The 21,705-nt window shown below is 21.3% G+C and overlaps 4 protein-coding genes across 4 annotated transcripts; 2 read left to right on the forward strand and 2 right to left on the reverse strand. All coding sequences in view use genetic code 6, as the record gives it.

Annotated features, from left to right (window-relative positions):
• Window positions 1–1,114: 1,114 nt before the first annotated feature.
• Window positions 1,115–7,977, reverse strand: TTHERM_00481371 (REJ domain protein; the record flags this gene model as incomplete). The annotated part of the gene is made up of 6 exons (XM_001470781.2): window positions 1,115–4,459; window positions 4,507–4,714; window positions 4,953–5,454; window positions 5,515–6,442; window positions 7,280–7,773; window positions 7,827–7,977. The coding sequence occupies 6 exons, from the start codon at window positions 7,975–7,977 to the stop codon at window positions 1,115–1,117; spliced, it is 5,628 nt and encodes a 1,875-aa protein (XP_001470831.2).
• Window positions 7,978–10,313: 2,336 nt separating this feature from the next.
• Window positions 10,314–16,746, reverse strand: TTHERM_000481380 (REJ domain protein; the record flags this gene model as incomplete). The annotated part of the gene is made up of 6 exons (XM_012797952.1): window positions 10,314–13,634; window positions 13,682–13,889; window positions 14,093–14,594; window positions 14,655–15,585; window positions 16,049–16,542; window positions 16,596–16,746. The coding sequence occupies 6 exons, from the start codon at window positions 16,744–16,746 to the stop codon at window positions 10,314–10,316; spliced, it is 5,607 nt and encodes a 1,868-aa protein (XP_012653406.1).
• Window positions 16,747–17,947: 1,201 nt separating this feature from the next.
• On the forward strand, window positions 17,948–18,621 carry TTHERM_000481390 (hypothetical protein; the record flags this gene model as incomplete). Its single annotated transcript, XM_012797953.1, has 2 exons — window positions 17,948–18,042; window positions 18,090–18,621. 2 exons carry the CDS (start codon window positions 17,948–17,950, stop codon window positions 18,619–18,621), a joined length of 627 nt encoding a protein of 208 aa, XP_012653407.1.
• Window positions 18,622–19,649: 1,028 nt separating this feature from the next.
• On the forward strand, window positions 19,650–21,693 carry TTHERM_00482380 (hypothetical protein; the record flags this gene model as incomplete). The annotated part of the gene is made up of 7 exons (XM_001017450.2): window positions 19,650–19,749; window positions 19,813–20,117; window positions 20,409–20,465; window positions 20,741–20,802; window positions 20,881–21,301; window positions 21,461–21,622; window positions 21,670–21,693. 7 exons carry the CDS (start codon window positions 19,650–19,652, stop codon window positions 21,691–21,693), a joined length of 1,131 nt encoding a protein of 376 aa, XP_001017450.2.
• Between the last annotated feature and the right edge of the window lie 12 nt (window positions 21,694–21,705).

Raw genomic sequence — 21,705 nt, forward strand, 5'->3', positions numbered from 1 at the left:
TTTTTACTCACTAGTGAGTAAATATTTAAAATTTTCAACATATATATAGCATGTAACTTAATTATTTGGATAAATTTTGTAATTTTAGTTATGTATACAATTACGGTAAAGGTGTTTCATTTTGGTATATATTATCAGTAACTACATTCAATAATATAACTACTAATTTCAATTATAGATATAATAATGAAATTCTATTTGAAAAATATACTTTTTGAATTTTAATTTTTAGGCAGATTTTTGAAATTAAATTGTTTATTTAAAAGATTAAGAAAAAGACTTTGAAAATGGTTTTTAACCCAAAAATATATTAAAAGACAAAATATTTAGTTGTGTATGTATCATAGAGTAACAACAATTGCAACAAAGATTTCTAAGTGACTCACAATCCCTCTATCAATAATTTATGATTGGATTTCCAAAATTAAATAAGACATTGATATTTTTCAAGAGAGAAATAGCTGCTGATAATCTAAAGACAGAATTTCAATTAGAAAGTAGCTTATTAAAAAATTGGGATAAATATACATCTCCAGAAATTTTAATACTATTTTCAATTGGCTACCTGATCACCATAATTAGGTAATATTGAATGCAGGAGAGAGAACATCTTATTGTTAATATCATACAAATTTTATAACTACTTATAAAGCTAAAATTATATTATATTTTGGTTCCAGTCATTTATTTTACATATTGTAGTATTCCAATTTATATATTTAAAAATTATTTTTTAACATAACATTTTTTCCATATATTTATGATTTTTCTCTGTAATAACAAAGACTTAATCAATTATACTAATTATCTGTTTTAACAATATATTGACTATTTTCTATCATAAAAAATACATTATTTCTTTTATCGCTAAATTTGTTCCAACAAAAACAAAAATATAATATATATAATAGATATAAAGATATTAGATATAATAATATATTGATATGTTATGATAATATTCTTTATAAAATAGTTTTTTAATTTATCAGTATTAATTATCATTTTCTATAAAGAAGAAAAGCTTATTAAATCTATTAAATCACTTTGATTGATCACTCACCTTTTAAGGAAAAGACACTTTTATTTTTAAATTTAAATAAGTTCATAAAATGTCTCATAAAATTAACCTTTAAATTGTATCTTAAATCTTTAAAAAATAATAAATTTTTAAGATTAATTTGTTTTGAACTTATTTAGCAACTAAAGTTAACACTAAAATGTTTATAAAAGAAATAAAAGCAGAAATAACAAAAAAATCAAATCCAAACATGATAAAGAATGAGGATATTTTTTTGTTAGAGTTTTCTTCGGATTAACCACTAATAACTGCTAATAAAATGTAGTAGTAAAGAGCAAGTAAAGATAACATAATAAATGATGAAATTACTCTTCCTACTTTTCTTAGCTTATACAAAGTTTAAATTAATATTATACTAATGACTATAATTAAAGTATTTATAATAGAAACTATGATCATCTATACTTCATCATATTACTAATCAAATATTGTTGATATGCTTAGGGAATGCACTATTCTCAAATAAAAAATTGTAAATCTCAAAGTCCTAGGGAGTTATTCATCGTGTATGAAGAAAATGCTAAAGAAATAATGAAAAACTAAGATTCTTTTAATAAAAGATACTTTGAGTAGCTTTTAATATATTTCTCTAATTTTTAAGGTTATATTATCTTCTTCTTTAATAATTTTATCTTCTTTTATGATTTAGTCTTCATATTAATTTTGATTTAAATTTTCTTGATTTTAATTATTATTTTAAGTTTCTAATTTATTTTCAGAATCATTTTACTACAACTTTTAATTACTATTGTTCTCAAAAACATTTTGATTAATTTTATCATAATTTATTTTTTCTGAATTTTATTTATTTAGTTCTGCTTATTATTATGCTTGCTTTATTGAATAAAATATATTTCTTGAATCTTAAGGAATATTCCAATTCATTATATAATTCGTATCTTTATCTAATTAATTTTACACTTTTGATTAATCTAGAATTAAATCTTATTAAATCAATTATTCTACATTTTGTTTGAGCATTGGTGATTATGTAAATAATTAAGGTGATTATTGTTATTAATATTAGTTAGATTATTATTATTATTATGATTATGATTATGATGATGATTATTATTATTATTATTATTATTAAACTTCTTTTATCTACTAGGGTAGTGGATAGATAATATGTGGCTATGAAGATTCATGTTAGATATTAAATTACTTTTTATCTAGTGTTTTACCAATATAACACAGTCCTATTTGCAATAAAGTAAGAAAACTTAAAATCCAGAAGATTGCGTATTCATAAAAATCTGTGAAATGAGTTATATTATATAACCCCTAAGAACCAAACGCTGTTTGTAGATTTTTATTGTTTAAAACACTTTATAAATCCTCAGCGATAGTTGTTGGTTTTTAGTCTTAGCAAAAGCAATAATATCCTCCAATCTGTTTAGAATTAACAATTTCGCAATTCTTTGATGACCAACTAGATTAAGCATCTTGTTATTGAATACAACTAAGATTATACTTAGATTTTTATATGTTAGGAAAAGAAAGTTGGAATGTTTTATTTTAGTTTAAATTTGTTTTGTTACTAATATTTTGAATTAAAGGCTTTATTACGGGATTCATTGATATTTATATATCAGGAGTGATATTTTTAAGCTAATTCACATAGCTCTAAAAACCATTTGTTTACACATAAGGGTTTTAAGAATAATTTGTCATAACTATATTGTAAATACTTTAATCGTTTTACTGAGATTAATTATCATCAAAAAAGTATTTTTGAAGGTTTTTAGAAGTAATTTTCTCACAATTCAAAGAAATTAGATTACCTTAAAGCTAAAATTGTCCTGAATTAGGAAGAGATATAGAATTAAGTAAATTACCAATTTAATCTGATACATTCATTTAAGATTGTAAAATATTGTAAGAAGTATTTATTGTATCAACACTCTTTGTTGTAGCATTGAAAATTTTATAGGAATCAATTATATTTTGAAGAACAATATCATTATTTGCCAATAGTTTGTTATTTATACTATTAGCAATAAGTTATTACTGATTTTATAAAACTGAGTCTATTTGATTTAAAACATTTTAATTTTATTAATCATCAGAATTCATTAAAGTTGATTAGAGCTATGATATAACTTTGCTAGCGAATGTTGATAAAAATGATGAGCTTGGTAATTAATTAGACAAATTAAATATAGTTGATATTAATATTATCTTTCTTTAATTTACAGATGCAAGTGTGTAAAGACTGTTGCTTTTCGATATTTCTTCTGCTATAACACATAAATCAAGGATACTATTTTTTACTGGCAAAGTATTTATATTTTTAATAGATTAATCAATAGTATTCAACAATAATTATTCATTTTATTAATAAGGAAGAACATTTAGCTATATTGTTGAATTGAAAACAGCTAAATATGAGTCCATAGCCTAACCAATTATTAATAAATTTCCAGATGGAAGTATAGTTGTTATTTAATGGGATATACTTTAATCTTAAATTTACCTTCTCAAAATATTTTATGGTTTTTAAATCTCTGATTCTTTATCACTGATTTGGTTATAATAAAAAAATTAGTAGGTGAGAGGATTATTACTTGTAGTACATCCAGTGAATAAAATTGTAAATTTAGTTTGAAGAGCTATTCCATTCAAAGGACTTACAGAAAAAGAACATTTTTAAGGTGGTAAATTAATGTTGAAATTGGTAACACTTAAACTTGGCATTATATTAGCAGGATTATAAACAGTAAATCTAATTTAAACAATAAGATTATCTTAATTCAAGTTTGAAAAATAATCCCAAATTCTCAATTTGACTTTATAATAGTCGAACTTTATAATTCCTACAACGTTATTGTTATATAAAACAGCGCCTGCGTATGTGAGAATATCTGAGGATACATTTGAACCATAAAGAAGTGTTGCAGATATATTGTCATTGATATTAACTTACTAAAGTTAGGTTGGATCATCAAACTAAATATATAAGGGAGGAATATCTATCTCTGTAAATATTAATAGAGCTGTTTGTTTAGAAATTCTAGTATCTTTCTTACCAGTGAGAGTAAATTGCAAGCATTGGTAAGGATTGAAAGTTCCTCCTGCAATAGTGACATTTAATACATTTTATGGTGGAACATACACTTAATTTAAGTAGTCATAACACTATAAATTTCCATTAGATTATCCTAAAATTTAGCATTACCATGTTAATTATATTCCCTATGGTGATGTGACATCTTAAACTTCATAATCTATAGCTAATCCTGTTATAACATATTCTTTTTTATAATTCACTAACCCATCTAAACCACTAGTGATAGCTATAAACAAATTAGATAATTCAGGAGTTATTGAAACATTTTAAGATGAGCTAATAGATTGATTGCTATCTAGTAAAGCTTAAACCTATTAATATAGTAGTTTAATATTAAAATCATAAATAAAAATATTACTTAAATGTCTAATATAGTGCCTTAAGGTATTGAATAAGATTTAACATTTACTTCTATTTACTATCCTATAAATTTATTTTAAGTTTAACTAAGAGAAGGCATATTATTAGAGATAACTTGGATATTCAAAGGTTCTTAAGTAATGCTAGCTCCTGACTGATCACATATTTACACAAAAAAAGAAAAAATAAATTGAAGGTCCATATATCTTTTTTATATTTTTATTTGAATAAAAATGTATTACATATTTATAATTATCTTTACTTTTTGCTTAATATTTAAAAAAAATTACACAATAAAAGAAGAATAAAACAAAAATAATGTTCATATAGAGATTGTAATTTCTCATCTTTAACATCAATTCAAAAAAAAATTTTTTTTAAATTTGGGTTTTAAGTACTTAATAAAAAAATATTTTTAAAAAATAATTTAGATTTGTTTTTTACCTGTATATAGGAGGGTATTTATTTTAGATACTTTAAATAATCACTTATTTACTTTTTTAGTTTAATGTTGTAAAAGTTAATGTGTTAGTCTAATAAACTTTCAATATGTATTATAAGTTAATTGAAATAGAAGTATCTGGAGGTATTGTATATTTGCTTATCAATAATGTTTAGCTTTGTTAATCATTAGCTGTTTGTATTAACGAGTTTAAATTTTTCAGAGTTAAATCATCAAAGTTCTAAGATGGAGTAAGACTCCACTAAAACTAAAGGAAACCTCTTTGTGCATCATTTTAAATGGTTTAAATCTCAAATAAAATATCATCACATGAATTAACAATTTTATTATATTAAACATTCACTGAAGGAGATGCTACTAGCTGCTATACCACTTAAGTTAAATAAATAGTATCAATTGGATTTTAATATCCTTAGAATTGAAGAATATTAGCTTAAGTATTAAAACTAATTGTTGAATTTGCCATAATTGTAGCATCATTACCTATTAATTAATTTTTCAAAAAATTAATTATTTTAATAAAAATTAAATTGTTATATTTACTAAGAGTAACTATTATTTAAGTTGAGGTAATCTTGCAAATTGAATTTGAACCTAATAAGTTTAAAGTAGATGAATCAAATACTTAATTGCATGATAAATTGTTAATTAGAATTAGAGGTGATCCAAACTCGAGTATCAAAGTAGGAGAGCTACCATCGAAAGTTGCTTAAACAACAGCATAATTATTATAACTGCATTAGTAAAAGTTATTTCTTTAATCTTGGTTATTTTTACATACACATGTGCTCCCATTTAAGTTCATTGTTTAATAACAATCCAAGCAATTGTTTGTTTGATCTTTTTAGCAAGATCTGCAAGTAGCAGCACAGTTTAAACAAGCCTAAGAACTTAACTGAAGGCATATTTAGCACTAATTTTATTTAAGGTTATAACCATTTGGACATATTTAATAGCATCTAAAAGTTTAATCTGTTGGTGAAGAATATAAAGGAAAATATCCATTTGAGCATTAAGTGCAGTTTTATGAATTACCAGTGCATGTCTAGCAAGACTAATCACACTATTAGCACTAATTACTATTTAAAAAATAATTATTAGGGCACGTTTAAAAGCATTAGTAGACACTCTGCTACTATCCAGTAATAAGTGGATAATAGCTGTTAGCACACACAATGCAACTTTTTGAGTCACCAGTACAATTCGAACAAGATTAGTCACATTATTAGCATTGCTAGTTACTATTAATAAAATAGTTATTTATGCAAGAAGTACAATTAACTGAGGTACCAAAACAAGTTAAACATGATGGGTCACATAACTAGCAATTTTACTCAGTAGAATTAATATCAATTGCTACATATTAATTTGAGTTACAATTAACATAACAATAATTATTTTTTAGAGTATAGTTTGTTATACAAGCTGAACAAATTCCGCTATTAGTACATTGTGAACAACCTATTGGGCACTATTTATTATATAATTAAAAAAATAATATACTTTTAATTAATAGCAATTAAGATATTAATTTAATTTGATAATATTGATTATAAATTTTGAATGAAGAGTTTTCTTTTCATTTTTGAATAGAAAACCTATTCACTAGTTAGATAGTAGGCTTTTCATTCAAAAATGAATGAGCTTTAACTTATATTTTCAATATTCATTATTTTTAATTTTTTATTTAAATGTGTTTGCTCCTTTTGGAAATTATTTTTATAATTAATATTAGAATTACTCTATTTTTCAAATTTTGGAGTTTTACTATTTTAATTTTTATTGTTTAAATAATGATTTTTATTATTTTAAAATTTTTAACGCATAAGAAAAATTAATTAATGTTTTTTATGAATTGGAAGTTTTTTTAAAAAATATGTAAAAAGAGCTAAAGTTATATTGTTACGATTCAATTTAATATCCATATTAACAGTTTAGTAATAATTTATTTTTCAAAAATTTGGCCATTTTTATTACGTTAATATATGAGGGAAGGATTGTATTTATTTATAAAATGGCCAAATCTTAAAAAAAAAGTAAAAAATATCTGTTTATTATTTTTTTTTTTTTGAATACATTTTCTATGATTTAACAAAATTTTATTTTTATTAAAAAAATATAAGAAATTTATTAATAAAGTAATGATTTGTTTTTTGAAATATGAATTGGTTACTTTAAATTCTATGAAGAAATGCAAATAGAAAATTAAGAATCAAAGAAAATTCTAAAACTTTATTCAAGTAAATTTCAAAGAAGAAATATATTAATAAAGATAATTATTATTTAAGAATTAAATTAAGGATATTACTTTAAAATAGATCATAACTTAAATATTGGATACTATACCAGGAAGGCTACCAGGATGAATATATGTTTAAAAGTGAAAGTATGTAGTATCAGTTGAGAAAGAAATTAGTTAATTTTCAGAATACTTATAATAATTGCTCAGGCATTTCTATTAAGAATTTTATTAACTAACTGGATCTTCTTAATTTAAGTATGAATTTCCGTTTTTAGGTTTGACTACTATACCTACTGCGCTAGGATAGTTTCCATTTTATACGTAGAAATTACTATCGAAACTTATTTAAGCATAAGCTAACATCTATCCTGATTTGCCATTAAAATCAAATATAACATCATTATATGATTTTTCAGGGTTAGGATTTTTCAAACTTTATTCGTTGCAGTCATCTAAAGTAAATAGTGTTTCAACCAATTCGAAATGGTCATTAGTAATGTATATTTTACTAACAGAATCAGCAATGATATTATTTTCTGAGTCTAATATACACTAATACCCTTTATAATTTAAAAATATCATTATTAATGATTAAAATCTACTAAGCTAATACCTTAATAACTTTTAGGTGTTGGGAGCTATTAAAGCAATTTTTTACAAACTTAAGCTTTAACACTAATCCTAAGCATTAGCATTAGTCCAAATAACAAGCCTAGAAATTTAATTTAGGCTAAGCCATAGAGGAAAATCTAATAAATAGCCATTTTTAAACTATAATTATATTTTTAGAAATGGATCTTTTCAGTTTACTTAGTTTTAATCTATTTTTTTGTTTTTTTTCTAAATTAATTAATTTGATATTAAGAACTAATTAGTTTTTTTTTCTCAATAAAACTTAAAGAAAATAATACACTCAAACACATTTATTTCCAAACACTAACATATAAAAAACGAAGAAAATATACACATTAATTAATAGTAAATCTTTTTTAATAATGTATTTTATTAAATTATCCATTCTGAAATTAAAATTTTCTACATAAAAAATTAATGATTGTTTGATTTACATAATTTAAGTTCTTCTTATGACTAGGCTAAGCCATAGAGGAAAATCTAATAAATAGTCATTTTTAAACAATACTTATATTTTTAGAAATTTATTGATCTCTTTTCAATTTACTTAGTTTTAATCTATTTTTTTGTTTTTTTCAAAATTAATTAATTTGATATTGAGAACTAATTAATTTTTTTTTTCTCAATAAAACGTAAAGAAAATAATACATTCTAATATATTTATTTCTTAACACAAACATATTTAACAATGAAGAAAGATACACATTAATTAATAGATACTCTTTTTAATAATGTATTTTATTAAATTATCCATTCTCAAATTAAAATTTTCTACAAAAAAAATTAATGATTGTTTGATTTACTTGATTTAAGTTCTTCTTATGATTAATAGTAAAATGAAAAAAAGTATATTGAAGTAAAAATTAGACTTTATTAGATTTTATTCATATTTATTAGTGATAAAATAAAAAAATATTCAATTTCTTTTAATATTTTTAAGTGTACCATTTAATAAAAAAAGATCATCTTAATAATATTTAAAAAATCAAAAATGTAGATATTTATTAAGAAATAAAATAAACAAATTACATCTTTTCATACAAAAATTTAAAAAATATTTCCAAAAAATGTTAATTTTAAATTAAAGATAATTATTACATATTAAGAAATTGTTTTAAAAATATTTTTTATTTATTCTTTTATTATTTTTCAATAGAAATATTTATTTAATTTAAAGCACTAAAAAACAAAAGCTAAAAATAAGTATTAAAATGTTAATAATATTTACTTCTATATATTTAACATAAGATTTAAATATATATCGTAAAACCCTATTTTGGAAAACGAAAGGGTTGTGAGGTAAGAAGTAAGAGTCTTAAAATTAAAGCAAAAAAATTAATTTTTCACAAAAAATTAAAAGGCCTTTCTTTTTAATAAAATCACAGTAGATCTGATAAATTCTGACAAATTAAAATAAAAAAAGCAAGAAAGCTACTTAGCTTTCAAATTTTAAATAAAATCTATTTGAAATTCCGCTGACATTAAGTATCCAGTCAGCGGAATTTCAATACCTGGATTAGCAATATTATAATGAAATTCTATTTGAAAAATATACTTTTTGAATTTTAATTTTTAGGTAGATTTTTGGAATTAAATTGTGTATTTAAATGATTAAGAAAAAGACTTTGAAAATGGTTTTTAACCCAAAAATATAATAAAAGACAAAATATTTAGTTGTGTATGTATCATAGAGTAACAACAATTGCAACAAAGATTTCTAAGTGACTCACAATCCATCTATCAATAATTTATGATTGGATTTCCAAAATTAAATAAGACATTGATATTTTTCAAGAGAGAAATAGCTGCTGATAATCTAAAGACAGAATTTCAATTAGAAAGTAGCTTATTAAAAAATTGGGATAAATATATATCTCTAGAAGTTTTAATACTATTTTCAATTTACTACCTGATCACCATAATTAGGTAATATTGAATACAGGAGAGAGAACATCTTACTGTTAATATCATACAAATTTTATAACTGCTTATAAAGCTAAAATTATATTATCTTTTGATTCCAGTCATTTATTTTACATATTGTAGAATTGCAATTTACATATTTAAAAATTATTAAATTTTAAAAATTATTTTTTAACATAACATTTTTTCCATATATTTATTATTTTTCTCTATAATAACAGAGACTTAATCAATTATACTAATTATCTGTTTTAACAATATATTGACTATTTTCTATCATAAAAAATACATTATTTCTTTTATTGCTAAATTTGTTCCAACAAAAACAAAAATATAATATATATAATAGATATAAAGATAATTAACCATAATAATATATTGATATGTTTTGATAATATTCTTTATAAAATAGTTTTTTAATTTATCAGTATTAATTATTATTTTCTAAAAAGAAGAAAAGCTTATTAAATCACTTTGATTGATCACTCACCTTTTAAGGAAAAGACACTTTTATTTTTAAATTTAAATAAGTTAATAAAATGCCTCATAAAATTAACCTTTAAATTGTATCTTAAATCTTTAAAAAATAATAAATTTTTAAGATTAATTTGTTTTGAACTTATTTAGCAACTAAAGTTAATACAAAAATGTTTATAAAAGAAATAAAAGCAGAAATAACAAAAAAATCAAATCCAAACATGATAAAGAATGAGGATATTTTTTTGTTAGAGTTCTCTTCAGATTAACCACTAATAACTGCTAATAAAATGTAGTAGTAAAGAGCAAGTAAAAATAACATAATAAATGATGAAATTACTCTTCCTACTTTTCTTAGCTTATACAAAGTTTAAATTAGTATTATACTAATGACTATAATTGAAGTATTTATAATAGAAACTATGATCATCTATACTTCATCATATTACTAATCAAATATTGTTGATATGCTTAGGGAATGCACTATTCTCAAATAAAAAATTGTAAATCTCAAAGTCCTAGGGAGTTATTCATCGTGTATGAAGAAAATGCTAAAGAAATAATGAAAAACTAAGATTCTTTTAATAAAAGATACTTTGAGTAGCTTTTAATATATTTCTCTAATTTTTAAGACTATATTATCTTCTTCTTTAATAATTTTATCTTCTTTTATGATTTAGTCTTCATATTAATTTTGATTTAAATTTCCTTGATTTTAATTATTATTTTAAGTTTCTAATTTATTTTCAGAATCATTTTACTCCAACTTTAAATTACTATTGTTCTCAAAAACATTTTGATTAATTTTATCATCATTTATTCTTTCTAAATTTTATTTATTTAATTCTGCTTATTATTATGCTTGCTTTATTGAATAAAATATATTTCTTGAATCTTAAGGAATATTCCAATTCATTATATAATTCATATCTTTATCTAATTAATTTTACACTTTTGATTAATCTAGAATTAAATCTTATTAAATCAATTATTCTACATTTTGTTCGAGCATTGGTGATTATGTAAATAATTAAGGTGATTATTGTTATTAATATTAGTTAGATTATTATTATTATTATTATGATTATTATTATTATTAAACTTCTTTTATCTACTAGGGTAGTGGATAGATAATATGTGGCTATGAAGATTCACGTTAGATATTAAATTACTTTTTATCTAGTGTTTTACCAATATAACACAGTCCTATTTGAAATAAAGTAACAAAACTTAAAATCCAGAAGATTGCGTATTCATAAAAATCTGTGAAATGAGTTATATTATACAACCCCTAAGAACCAAACGCTGTTTGTAGATTTTTATTGTTTAAAACACTTTATAAATCCTCAGCGATAGTTGTTGGTTTTTAGTCTTAGCAAAAGCAATAATATCCTCCAATCTGTTTAGAATTAACAATTTCGCAATTCTTTGATGACCAACTAGATTAAGCATCTTGCTATTGAATACAACTAAGATTATACTTAGATTGTTAAATATTAGGAAAAGAAAGTTGCAATGTTTTATTTTAGTTTAAATTTATTTTGTTACTAGTATTTTGAATTAAAGGCTTTATTACTGGATTCATAGATATTTAAATATCAGGAGTGATATTTTTAAGCTAATTCACATAGCTCTAAAAACCATTTGTTTATACAAAAGGGTTTTAAGAATAATTTGTCATAACTATATTGTAAATACTTTAATCGCTTTACTGAGATTAATTATCATCAAAAAAGTATTTTTGAAGATTTTTAGAAGTAATTTTCTCACAATTCAAAGAAATTAGATTACCTTGAAGCTAAAATTGTCCTGAATTTGGAAGAGATATAGAATTAAGTAAATTACCAATTTAATCTGATACATTCATTTAAGATTGCAAAATATTGTAAGAAGTATTTATTGTATCAACACTCTTTGTTGTTGCATTGAAAATTTTATAGGAGTCAATTATATTTTGAAGAACAATGTCGTTATTTGCCAAAAGTTTATTACTGATACTATTAGCAATAAGTTATTATTGATTTTATAAAACTGAGTCTATTTGATTTAAAACATTTTAATTTTATGAATCATCAGAATTCATTAATGTTGATTAGAGCTATGATATAACTTTGCTAGCGAATGTTGATAAAAATGATGAGCTTGGTAATTAATTAGACAAATTAAATATAGTTGATATTAATGTTATCTTTCTTTAATTTACAGATGCAAGTGTGTAAACACTGTTGCTTTTCGATATTTCTTCTGCTATCACACATAAATCAAGGATACTATTTTTTACTGGCAAAGTAATTATATTTTTAATAGATTAATCGATAGTATTCAACAATAATTATTCGCTTTATTAATATGGAAGTACATTTAGCTATATTGTAGAATTGAAAACAGCTAAATATGAGTCCATAGCTTAACCAATTATTAATAAATTTCCTGATGGAAGTGTAGTTATTATTTAAGGGGATATGCTTTAATCTTAAATTTGCCTTCTCAAAATATTTTATGGTTTTTAAACTTCTAATTCTTTATCACTCATTTGGTTGTAATAAAAAAATTAGTAGGTGAGAGGATTATTACTTGTAGTGCATCCTGTGAATAAAATTGTAAATTTAGTTTGAAGAGCTATTCCATTCAAAGGACTTACAGAAAGAGAACATTTTTAAGGTGGTAAATTAATGTTGAAATTGGTAACACTTAAACTTGGCATTATATTAGCAGGGTTGTAAACAGTAAATCTAATTTAAACAATAAGATTATCTTAATTCAAGTTTGAAAAATAATCCCAAATTCTCAATTTGACTTTATAATAGTCAAACTTTATAATTCCTACAACGTTATTGTTATATAAAACAGCACCAGCGTATGTGAGAATATCTGAGGATACATTTGAGCCATATATAAGTGTTGCAGATATATTGTCATTGATATTCACTTACTAAAGTTAGGTTGGATCATCAAACTAAATGTATAAGGGAGGAATATCTATCTCTGTAAATATTAATAGAGCTATTTGTTTAGAAATTCTTGTGTCTTTCTTACCTGTAAGAGTAAATTGCAAGCTTTGGTAAGGATTGAATGTTCCTCCTGCAATAGTGACATTTAATACATTTTATGGTGGTACATACACTTAATTTAAGTAGTCATAACACTATAAATTTCCATTAGATTATCCTAAAATTTAGCATTACCATGTTAATTATATTCCCTATGGTGATGTGACATCTTAAACTTCATAATCTATAGCTAATCCTGTTATAACATATTCTTTTTTATAATTCACTAACCCATCTAAACCACTAGTGATAGCTATAAACAAATTAGATAATTCAGGAGTTATTGAAAAATTTTAAGATGAGCTAATAGATTGATTGCTATCTAGTAAAGCTTAAACCTATTAATATAGCAGTTTAATATTAAAATAATAAATAAAAATATTACTTAAATGTCTAATATAGTGCCTTAAGGTATTGAATAAGACTTAACATCTACTTCTATTTACTGTCCTATAAATTTATTTTAAGTTTAACTAAGAGAAGGCATATTATTAGAGATAATTTGGATATTCAAAGGTTCTTAAGTAATGCTAGCTCCTGACTGATCACATATTTACACAAAAAAGGAGAAAATAAATTGAAGGTCCATATATCTTTTGAATATTTTTATTTAAATAAAAATTTATTACATATTTATCATTATCTTCATTTTTTCTTAATATTTTAAAAAAATTACACAATGATAGAATAATTAAAACAAAAATAACGTTCTTTAAGAGATTGTAATTTCTCATTTTTCACATCAATTCAAAAAAAATTTTTCTAAAAATTTGGGTTTTAAGATTTTTTTTTTTACCTGTATATAGGAGGGTATTTATTTTAGATACTCTAAATAATCACTTATTTACTTTTTTAGTTTAACGTTGTAAAAGTTAATGAGTTAGTTTAATATATTTTCAATATGTATTATAAGTTAATTGAAATAGAAGTATCTGGAGGTATTGTATATTTGCTTATCAATAATGTTTAGCTTTGTTAATTATTAGCTGTTTGTATTAATGAGTTTAAATTTTACAGAGTCAAATCATCAAAGGTCTAAGATAGAGTAAGACTCCACTAAAACTAAAGGAAACCTCTTTGTGCATCATTTTAAATGCTTTAAATCTCAAATAAAATATCATCACATGAATTTACAATTTTATTATATTAAACATTGACTGAAGGAGATGCTACTAGCTGCTATACGACTTATGTTAAATAAATAGTATCAATAGTATTTTAATATCCTTAGAATTGAAGAATATTAGCTTAAGTATTAAAACTAATTGTTGAATTTGCCATAATTATAGCATCATCACCTATTAATTAATTTTTCAAAAAATTGATTATTTAAATAAAAATTAAATTGTTATATTTACTAAGAGTAACTATTATTTAAGTTGAGGTAATCTTGCAAATTGAATTTGAACCTAGCAAGTTTAAAGTAGATGAATCAAATACTTAATTGCATTATAAATTGTTAATTTGAATTAGAGGCGATCCAAACTCGAGTATTAAAGTAGGAGAACTACCATCAAAAGTTGCTTACACAACAGCATAATTATTATAACTGCATTAGTAAAAGTTATTTCTTTAATCTTGGTTATTTTTACATACACATGTACTCCCATTTAAGTTCATTGTTTGATAGCAATCCAGACAATTGTTTGTTTGATTTTTTTAGCAAGATCTGCAAGTAGCAGCACAGTTTAAACAAGCATAAGAACTTAACTGGAGGCATATTTAACACTAATTTTATTAAAGATTATAACCATTTGGACATATTTAATAGCATATAAAGGTTTAATCTGTAGGTGAAGAATATAAAGGAATATAGCCATTTGAGCACTAAGTGCAGTTTTATGAATTACCAGTGCATGTCTAGCAAGACTAATCACACTATTAGCACTAATTATTATTTAAAAAATAATTATTAGGGCACGTTTAAAAGCATTAGTAGACACTCTGCTGCTATCCAGTAATAAGTGGATAATAGCTGTTAGCACATGCAAAGCAACTTTTTGAGTCACCAGTACAATTCAAACAAGATTAGTCACATTATTAGCATTGCTAGTTACTATTAATAAAATAGTTATTTATACAAGAAGTACAACTAACTGAGGTACCAAAACAAGTTAAACATGATGGGTCACATAATTAACAATTTTGCTCAGTAGAATTAATATCAATTATTACTGCATATTAATTTGAGTTACAATTAATATAACAATAATTATTTTTTAGATTATAGTTAGTTATACAAGCTGAACAAACTCCGTTATTAGTACATTGTGAACAACCTATTGGGCACTATTTATTTATATAATTAAAAAAATAATATACTTTTTAATTTATAGCAATTAAGATATTTTTTTTAATTTGATAATATTGATCACAAATATTGATTATTTTTAATTTTTTATTTTAATGTGTTTGCTCCTTTTTAAGAATTTGTTTGGAAATTTTTTTTTAATTTAATATTAGAATTATAAAAAAAAAAGTAAAAAATATCAATTTATTAGTTATTTTGGATTTAATACATTTTCTATTATTTAATAAAATTTTATTTTTTATTAAAAAAATATAAGATATTTATGAATAAAGTAATTATCTATTTTTAGAAATATGAATTGATTACTTTAAATTCTATTAAGAAAAGTATATAGAAAATTATGCATCAAAGAAAATACTAAAACTTGATTCCAGTAAATTTCAAAGAAGAAATATATTAATAATGATAATTAATATTTAAGAGTTAAATTAAGGATATTACTTTAAAATAGATCATTACTTAAATATTGGATATTATACCAGGAAGGCTACCAGGATGGATATATGTTTAAAAGGTAAAGTATGAAGTATCAGTTGAGAAAGAAATTAATTAATATTCAGATTGCTTATAATAATTGCTCATGCATTTCTATTAAGAATTTTATTAACTAATTGATACTATTTTATTTAAGTATGAATCTCCGTTTTTATGATAGGCTAGTATACCTACTTCGGTAGCATAGTTTCCATTTTATAAGTAGAAATTACTATCATAACTTATTTAAGCATAAGCTAACATCTATCCTGAATTACCATTAAAATCAAATAAAACATCATTATATTATTATTCAGGGTTAGGGTTTATCAAAATTTATTCGTTGCAGTTACCTAAAGAGAATTTTTAGTCAATAAATTAGAAATTTTAATTAGTAATGTATATTCTACTAACAGAATTAGCAATGATATTGTTTTCTGAGTCTAATATACACTAGTACCCTTTATAATTTAAAAATATCATTATTAATAATTAAAATCTACTAAGCTAATACCTTAATAAATTTTAGGTGTTGGGAGCTATTAAAGCAAATTTTTACAAATTTAAGCTTTAACACTATTCCTAAACATTAGCATTAGTCCAAATAACAAGCCTAGAAATTTAATTTAGGCTAAGCCATAGAGGAAAATCTAATAAATAGCCATTATTTTTAAACAATAATTATTTTATTGATTTCTTTACAATTTACTTAGTTAAATTTAATCTATTTTTTTGTTTATTATCAAAATTAATTAATTTGATATTAAGAAGTAATTACTTTTTTTTTCAATAAAACGTAAAGAAAATAATACATTCTAATACACTTATTCCAAACTCAAACATATTTTAAAATGAAGGAAGATTCACATTTATTAATAGTAACTCTTTTTAATAATTTATTTTATTAAATTATCTATACTCAAATTAAAATTTTCTACAAAAAAAATTAATGTTTATATGATTTACATTATTTATGATCTCTAATGATTTATAATAAAAATGAAAAAGTACCTTGAAATAAAAATTAGATTTTATTAATATTTATTAGTGATAAAATAAAAAAATATTAAATTATTTTTTATATTTTTAAGTGTAACATAAAAAAAAGATCATCTTAATAATATTTAAAAAATTAAAAATGTAGATATTTATTAAGAAATAAAATAAATAAATTCTTTCATTCAAAATTTTAAAATCTATGTCCAAAAAATGTTTATTTCAAATTAAAGATAATTAAACAAATTAAGAAATTGTATAAAAAGTATTTTTTTATTTATGCTTTTATTATTTTTCTATAGAAATATTTATATAATTTAAAGCTCTAAAAAACAAAAACTAAAAATAAATATTAATAGATTAATAATATTTACTTCTATATATTTAACATAAGATTTAAATATATAATTAATTTATAACCACATTTAAAAGTGTGAAGAATATCTGAAAAAAGAAAACTGCTTTCAAAATAGCATAATTGGTTAATTAAGAATATTTAATACTGATCAAAAATTTAAAAAAATTATTAAGAGGAATTTGTTATTTTAAAAATGATTGATTGCTGATAATGAGTGATTAAGCAAATAATTTTATTAATAAGAAAAATAAAATTTATTTTTAATTTAAAATAGAATTATAAATAGTAAATTACAAAAATTAATGATAATTTATTTAGATTTTAAATAGTGTAGATTCAAAAAAATTAATAAAAATTACAAAAAATATGCTCAAAATATAAAATTTGGAAGTTGAAAATTTTTTGTTAAAAATAATCTTAATATTAAAAATTTTTAACAAAAAGGATTAGAGTATCACTTCTAAATTTTTTTGGATAACAAGATATTAAAACAAAATGATCTGTAATAAAAAATGGGTTTCAAAAACCATTAATTTGAGATTTCTTTAGAATAGTCTAATAAGAATTATTATAATATCCACAGAATTGATTAATTATATAAGATTAAGTTAAAAGATAATCAAATATTACAAAAGGTTTTAATAAAAAGCTTAGGAAAACATCTAATTAGTTTACTGAGTAGTCCCTAAAAATTTTGTATTCAAAAAACTAATAAATTTACCAAGAAAACCTGATTCTAAACAAATAAAATAGTCAAGCCAACAATAAAAATACAGAAAGATTAATATAAAATTATCTTAATAATAACTAAACCATGTACAAGTTTATTAATGATAAAATTAAAATAAATAATAACATATAATATAATCATATTTTTAAAAAACTTAGAAAAGAAGGTTATTTTAAAAATATTGCAAAATCAATATAAAATAAATTTATAAAAATTAATTTTATGCTATTAAGTTAAAAAATGTTAGTTCGATTAATAGTTCATGTGTAAGCATAATTATTTAAAAAAGCAAATTTAAAATTATGTAAAATTCTAAGTTGCGTTTAGATAAGAAAAATATGGCAGGTAATAAAAATTTATTTAAATTAATTTAATTTTTAAAAGCGAATACTAAGATATAAAGGTGAATAATAAGCAATATAATATCCACTAAAAATTATATTTATTATAAATTGAATAAATATATATAATTAAACATTTATTTTTGTATGATTAAAAGTTAATAAGAATTTAGAAAGTATCAATTTTTTTATATTAACACTTTTTTAATAAACATTTCTTAAAAAAAACAAAAAGAATTTAATCATTATTTAATTATCTACAAAATTCAGCACAAACTTCTACATATACTCAGAAAAATTTAAAATAAGTATAAAATCCATATTTAAAGTAACTAAATCCAATTTAATTAAATAATTAATAATGAACAAAATATCTCTAAGCTTTTAGTCTCATAAATTAGAATGTAAATACTAAAAAGAAGTTACTAAAATATACAATAAAATTTTTTAGAGGATACTTATATGGTATGTTGTTATGATCAATATTCCTTCATTGATTATATCTATATATATATATAATCTAACAGGAATATTGATTAGTTTGTTATCTATAGGAGGTTGTTCTATTTTTTGCTTTGTTACAAATAAATATTCATAATATTTTAACATCTGGATTAATACTCTTAGCCTAATAAGCACAATTGTGATTTATATGCAAATTAAGGTTTTGTAAGATAATAATTATACTGAAGATAAATACTATCCTTTTTATATTGGAGGATCATACATTTGTATAAAAACTATATTGGCATACTTAAGTCCTAATTTTCTCTTAACGATTTCATAATTTACGGCTTCCAATATTATGTAAGCTATTTCATTTTTTTAATATCATCTTTAAAGACTTTTATATTGAATTAATAACTTTTTATTATTTACAACTATCTTATTTTTTATTTAACTTTGCTATTAAATAGAATTATATGTGCAATATGGAATAGCGAATTTTCTAATTACAAGTATATTTTTATGGTGTAATTCTTTTTCTGGATGTATACACTCTACTTAATACAAAGGAATAAGAGATAAATATTTTTGCATTAGTTTTCTTAAAAAGAATGGTCTGAAATAATAAAAAAATTTATCTCTTAAAGTATAATAACTATTAAATATGATGAAAAAAATAATGAAATTAAACTTGATATGATAAATGATTAAGCTAAAAAGCTTTTAGATTTTAATAACCCTAGTGATTTCAAAGTATTCTCAAGAAAGTCTATAATTTATAACCGCATTGAAGAATGTAATGAGTATTAAGTAAATGAACATTATATTCAATAAAATATATTCAATTAATTAAAATTAGCTTAAAAGGATTAAAAATAAAAGAATACTCTTGAAAATAAGATAATTTAGATATTTAAGAATAGTTTATCAAATAATTAAAAGGATATAAAAAATTCTAATTTATTAAAAGAAAAATTAAGTTAATTATAATAAAGAGGTCTTAGTTTTGATGCTAATATGGATGCTGCCAATAATTATCTAGAAGGTTCATTTTTTTATGCTTTATATCAAAAGAGTGAAGGATAAACATAATAAAAATTGTCAATAAAAGCCTCTACATTTTAGAATCAAACTGATTTTTATTGTTGTTTAGTTATAGAAGAAGTAAATGACTATTAAAGAATTAATGTACTATAAAAAATTGACAAAGATAATAAATAAATTTTTTTTTAGTTCTGTTTATATTTAGGTAATAATTAATTTTTATTTTTTTCCACAATTATTAAAATAAAAACATAAAAATTTAACAGTGGGTAAAATAATCAAATTGCTCATTCTTAAATCTGAAAGATTTTACATTTTTAAGATTATAGATGATGAAAATCTTCCATTCTCTTATTGAACTACCCACTTTACTTTATTTATTTAATAAATATATTTATTTTTATAATATAGGTGATAAACTTTAAAATGTTATTCAAAATATAAACAATTAAGCTATTGTCTAAGCAAGTATACTTTAGTGCTATAATAAAATATATAATTATAAAGATTAAGCTAAGATAATAAAAAATTAGTTTAATAAAAGCTTTTAAAACTTAAAAGTTACATAAATATAAATAGGATATTTAAAAGATTAAATTATTTAAAGGTTTGCTGATAAGTTGAAAGAAATTGATATCTAGATTTCATACATAAAATGTCATTCAAATACTTAAATAAATACATAAGCAGAAAAATTGATGCAATTAATTATTAATTTAATTGAAAATTCTATATAATTTTAGGCAAGAGAAAAAGTAAAAAGTAATTTCTTAAAAAATATGAATGAATTTGACTAAATAATAATGTAAAATAAACTAACTAAAAAATAAATTTCTTCAAGTTAAAAAAGCTTATCTAATTTTTATAATCAAATTTTTAATAGTAATAATTTAGACATTTACTCAAATGGATAATTACTAAATCAATAAAAAATAAAACAAATCTAAATATAAGAAGAAGATTCAAAATCTAGCTTTAACAATTAGCAATCTAATTCAAGCAATGATTTTGATGAGTTTTATTTACAAGATAAAGTTTTAGATTTAAATTAAATAAAGATATAGTTTGAGTTACTATTTGGAGAATAGGAAGTATCTAACATAATAAAAATAACAGTGAAAGATCATGGTATAGGAATGTCTCTAGATAAAATATTAAAGATGCTTGAAATTTTGAATACTAAAAACATTGATTTTTCTTCTCAATATTTAAATAATAGCTTTTTAGGATGGAAAGTTAATTATCATATAATTGGTAACTTGGGTCCTTTTTATAATTTCTTCATATAAAGCTAAGAAAACTAAGTAAATAAAATAATATTTTAATTAATCAAAATTTAATAATTGTACCATATATCCTGAATTAATTATTTTGAAAAAAAATTAGTTTCAAATTTTTTGAAAATATTAATTGAAGATTTTTTGTTAAACATAATTTTAATATTAAAAATTTTTAAACAAAAGGGATTAGAGTATCATTTCTATATTTTTTAGGATATCAAGATATTAAAAGAAAGTAATCTTTAATAAAAAATGGTTTTCAAAAACCATTAATTTGATATTTCTTTACAATAGTCTAATAAGAATTTTTATAATATCCACAGAATTGATGAATTATAAGATTAAGTAAAAAGATAATTGAATACTATAAATGGTTTAAATAAAAAATTTAGGAAAACATCTCATTAGTTTACTGAGTAGTCCCAAAA

The sequence above is a fragment of the Tetrahymena thermophila genome, assembly GCF_000189635.1.
Source record: "Tetrahymena thermophila SB210 genomic scaffold scf_8254611, whole genome shotgun sequence".
NCBI classification, from domain to species: Eukaryota; Ciliophora; class Oligohymenophorea; order Hymenostomatida; family Tetrahymenidae; genus Tetrahymena; species Tetrahymena thermophila.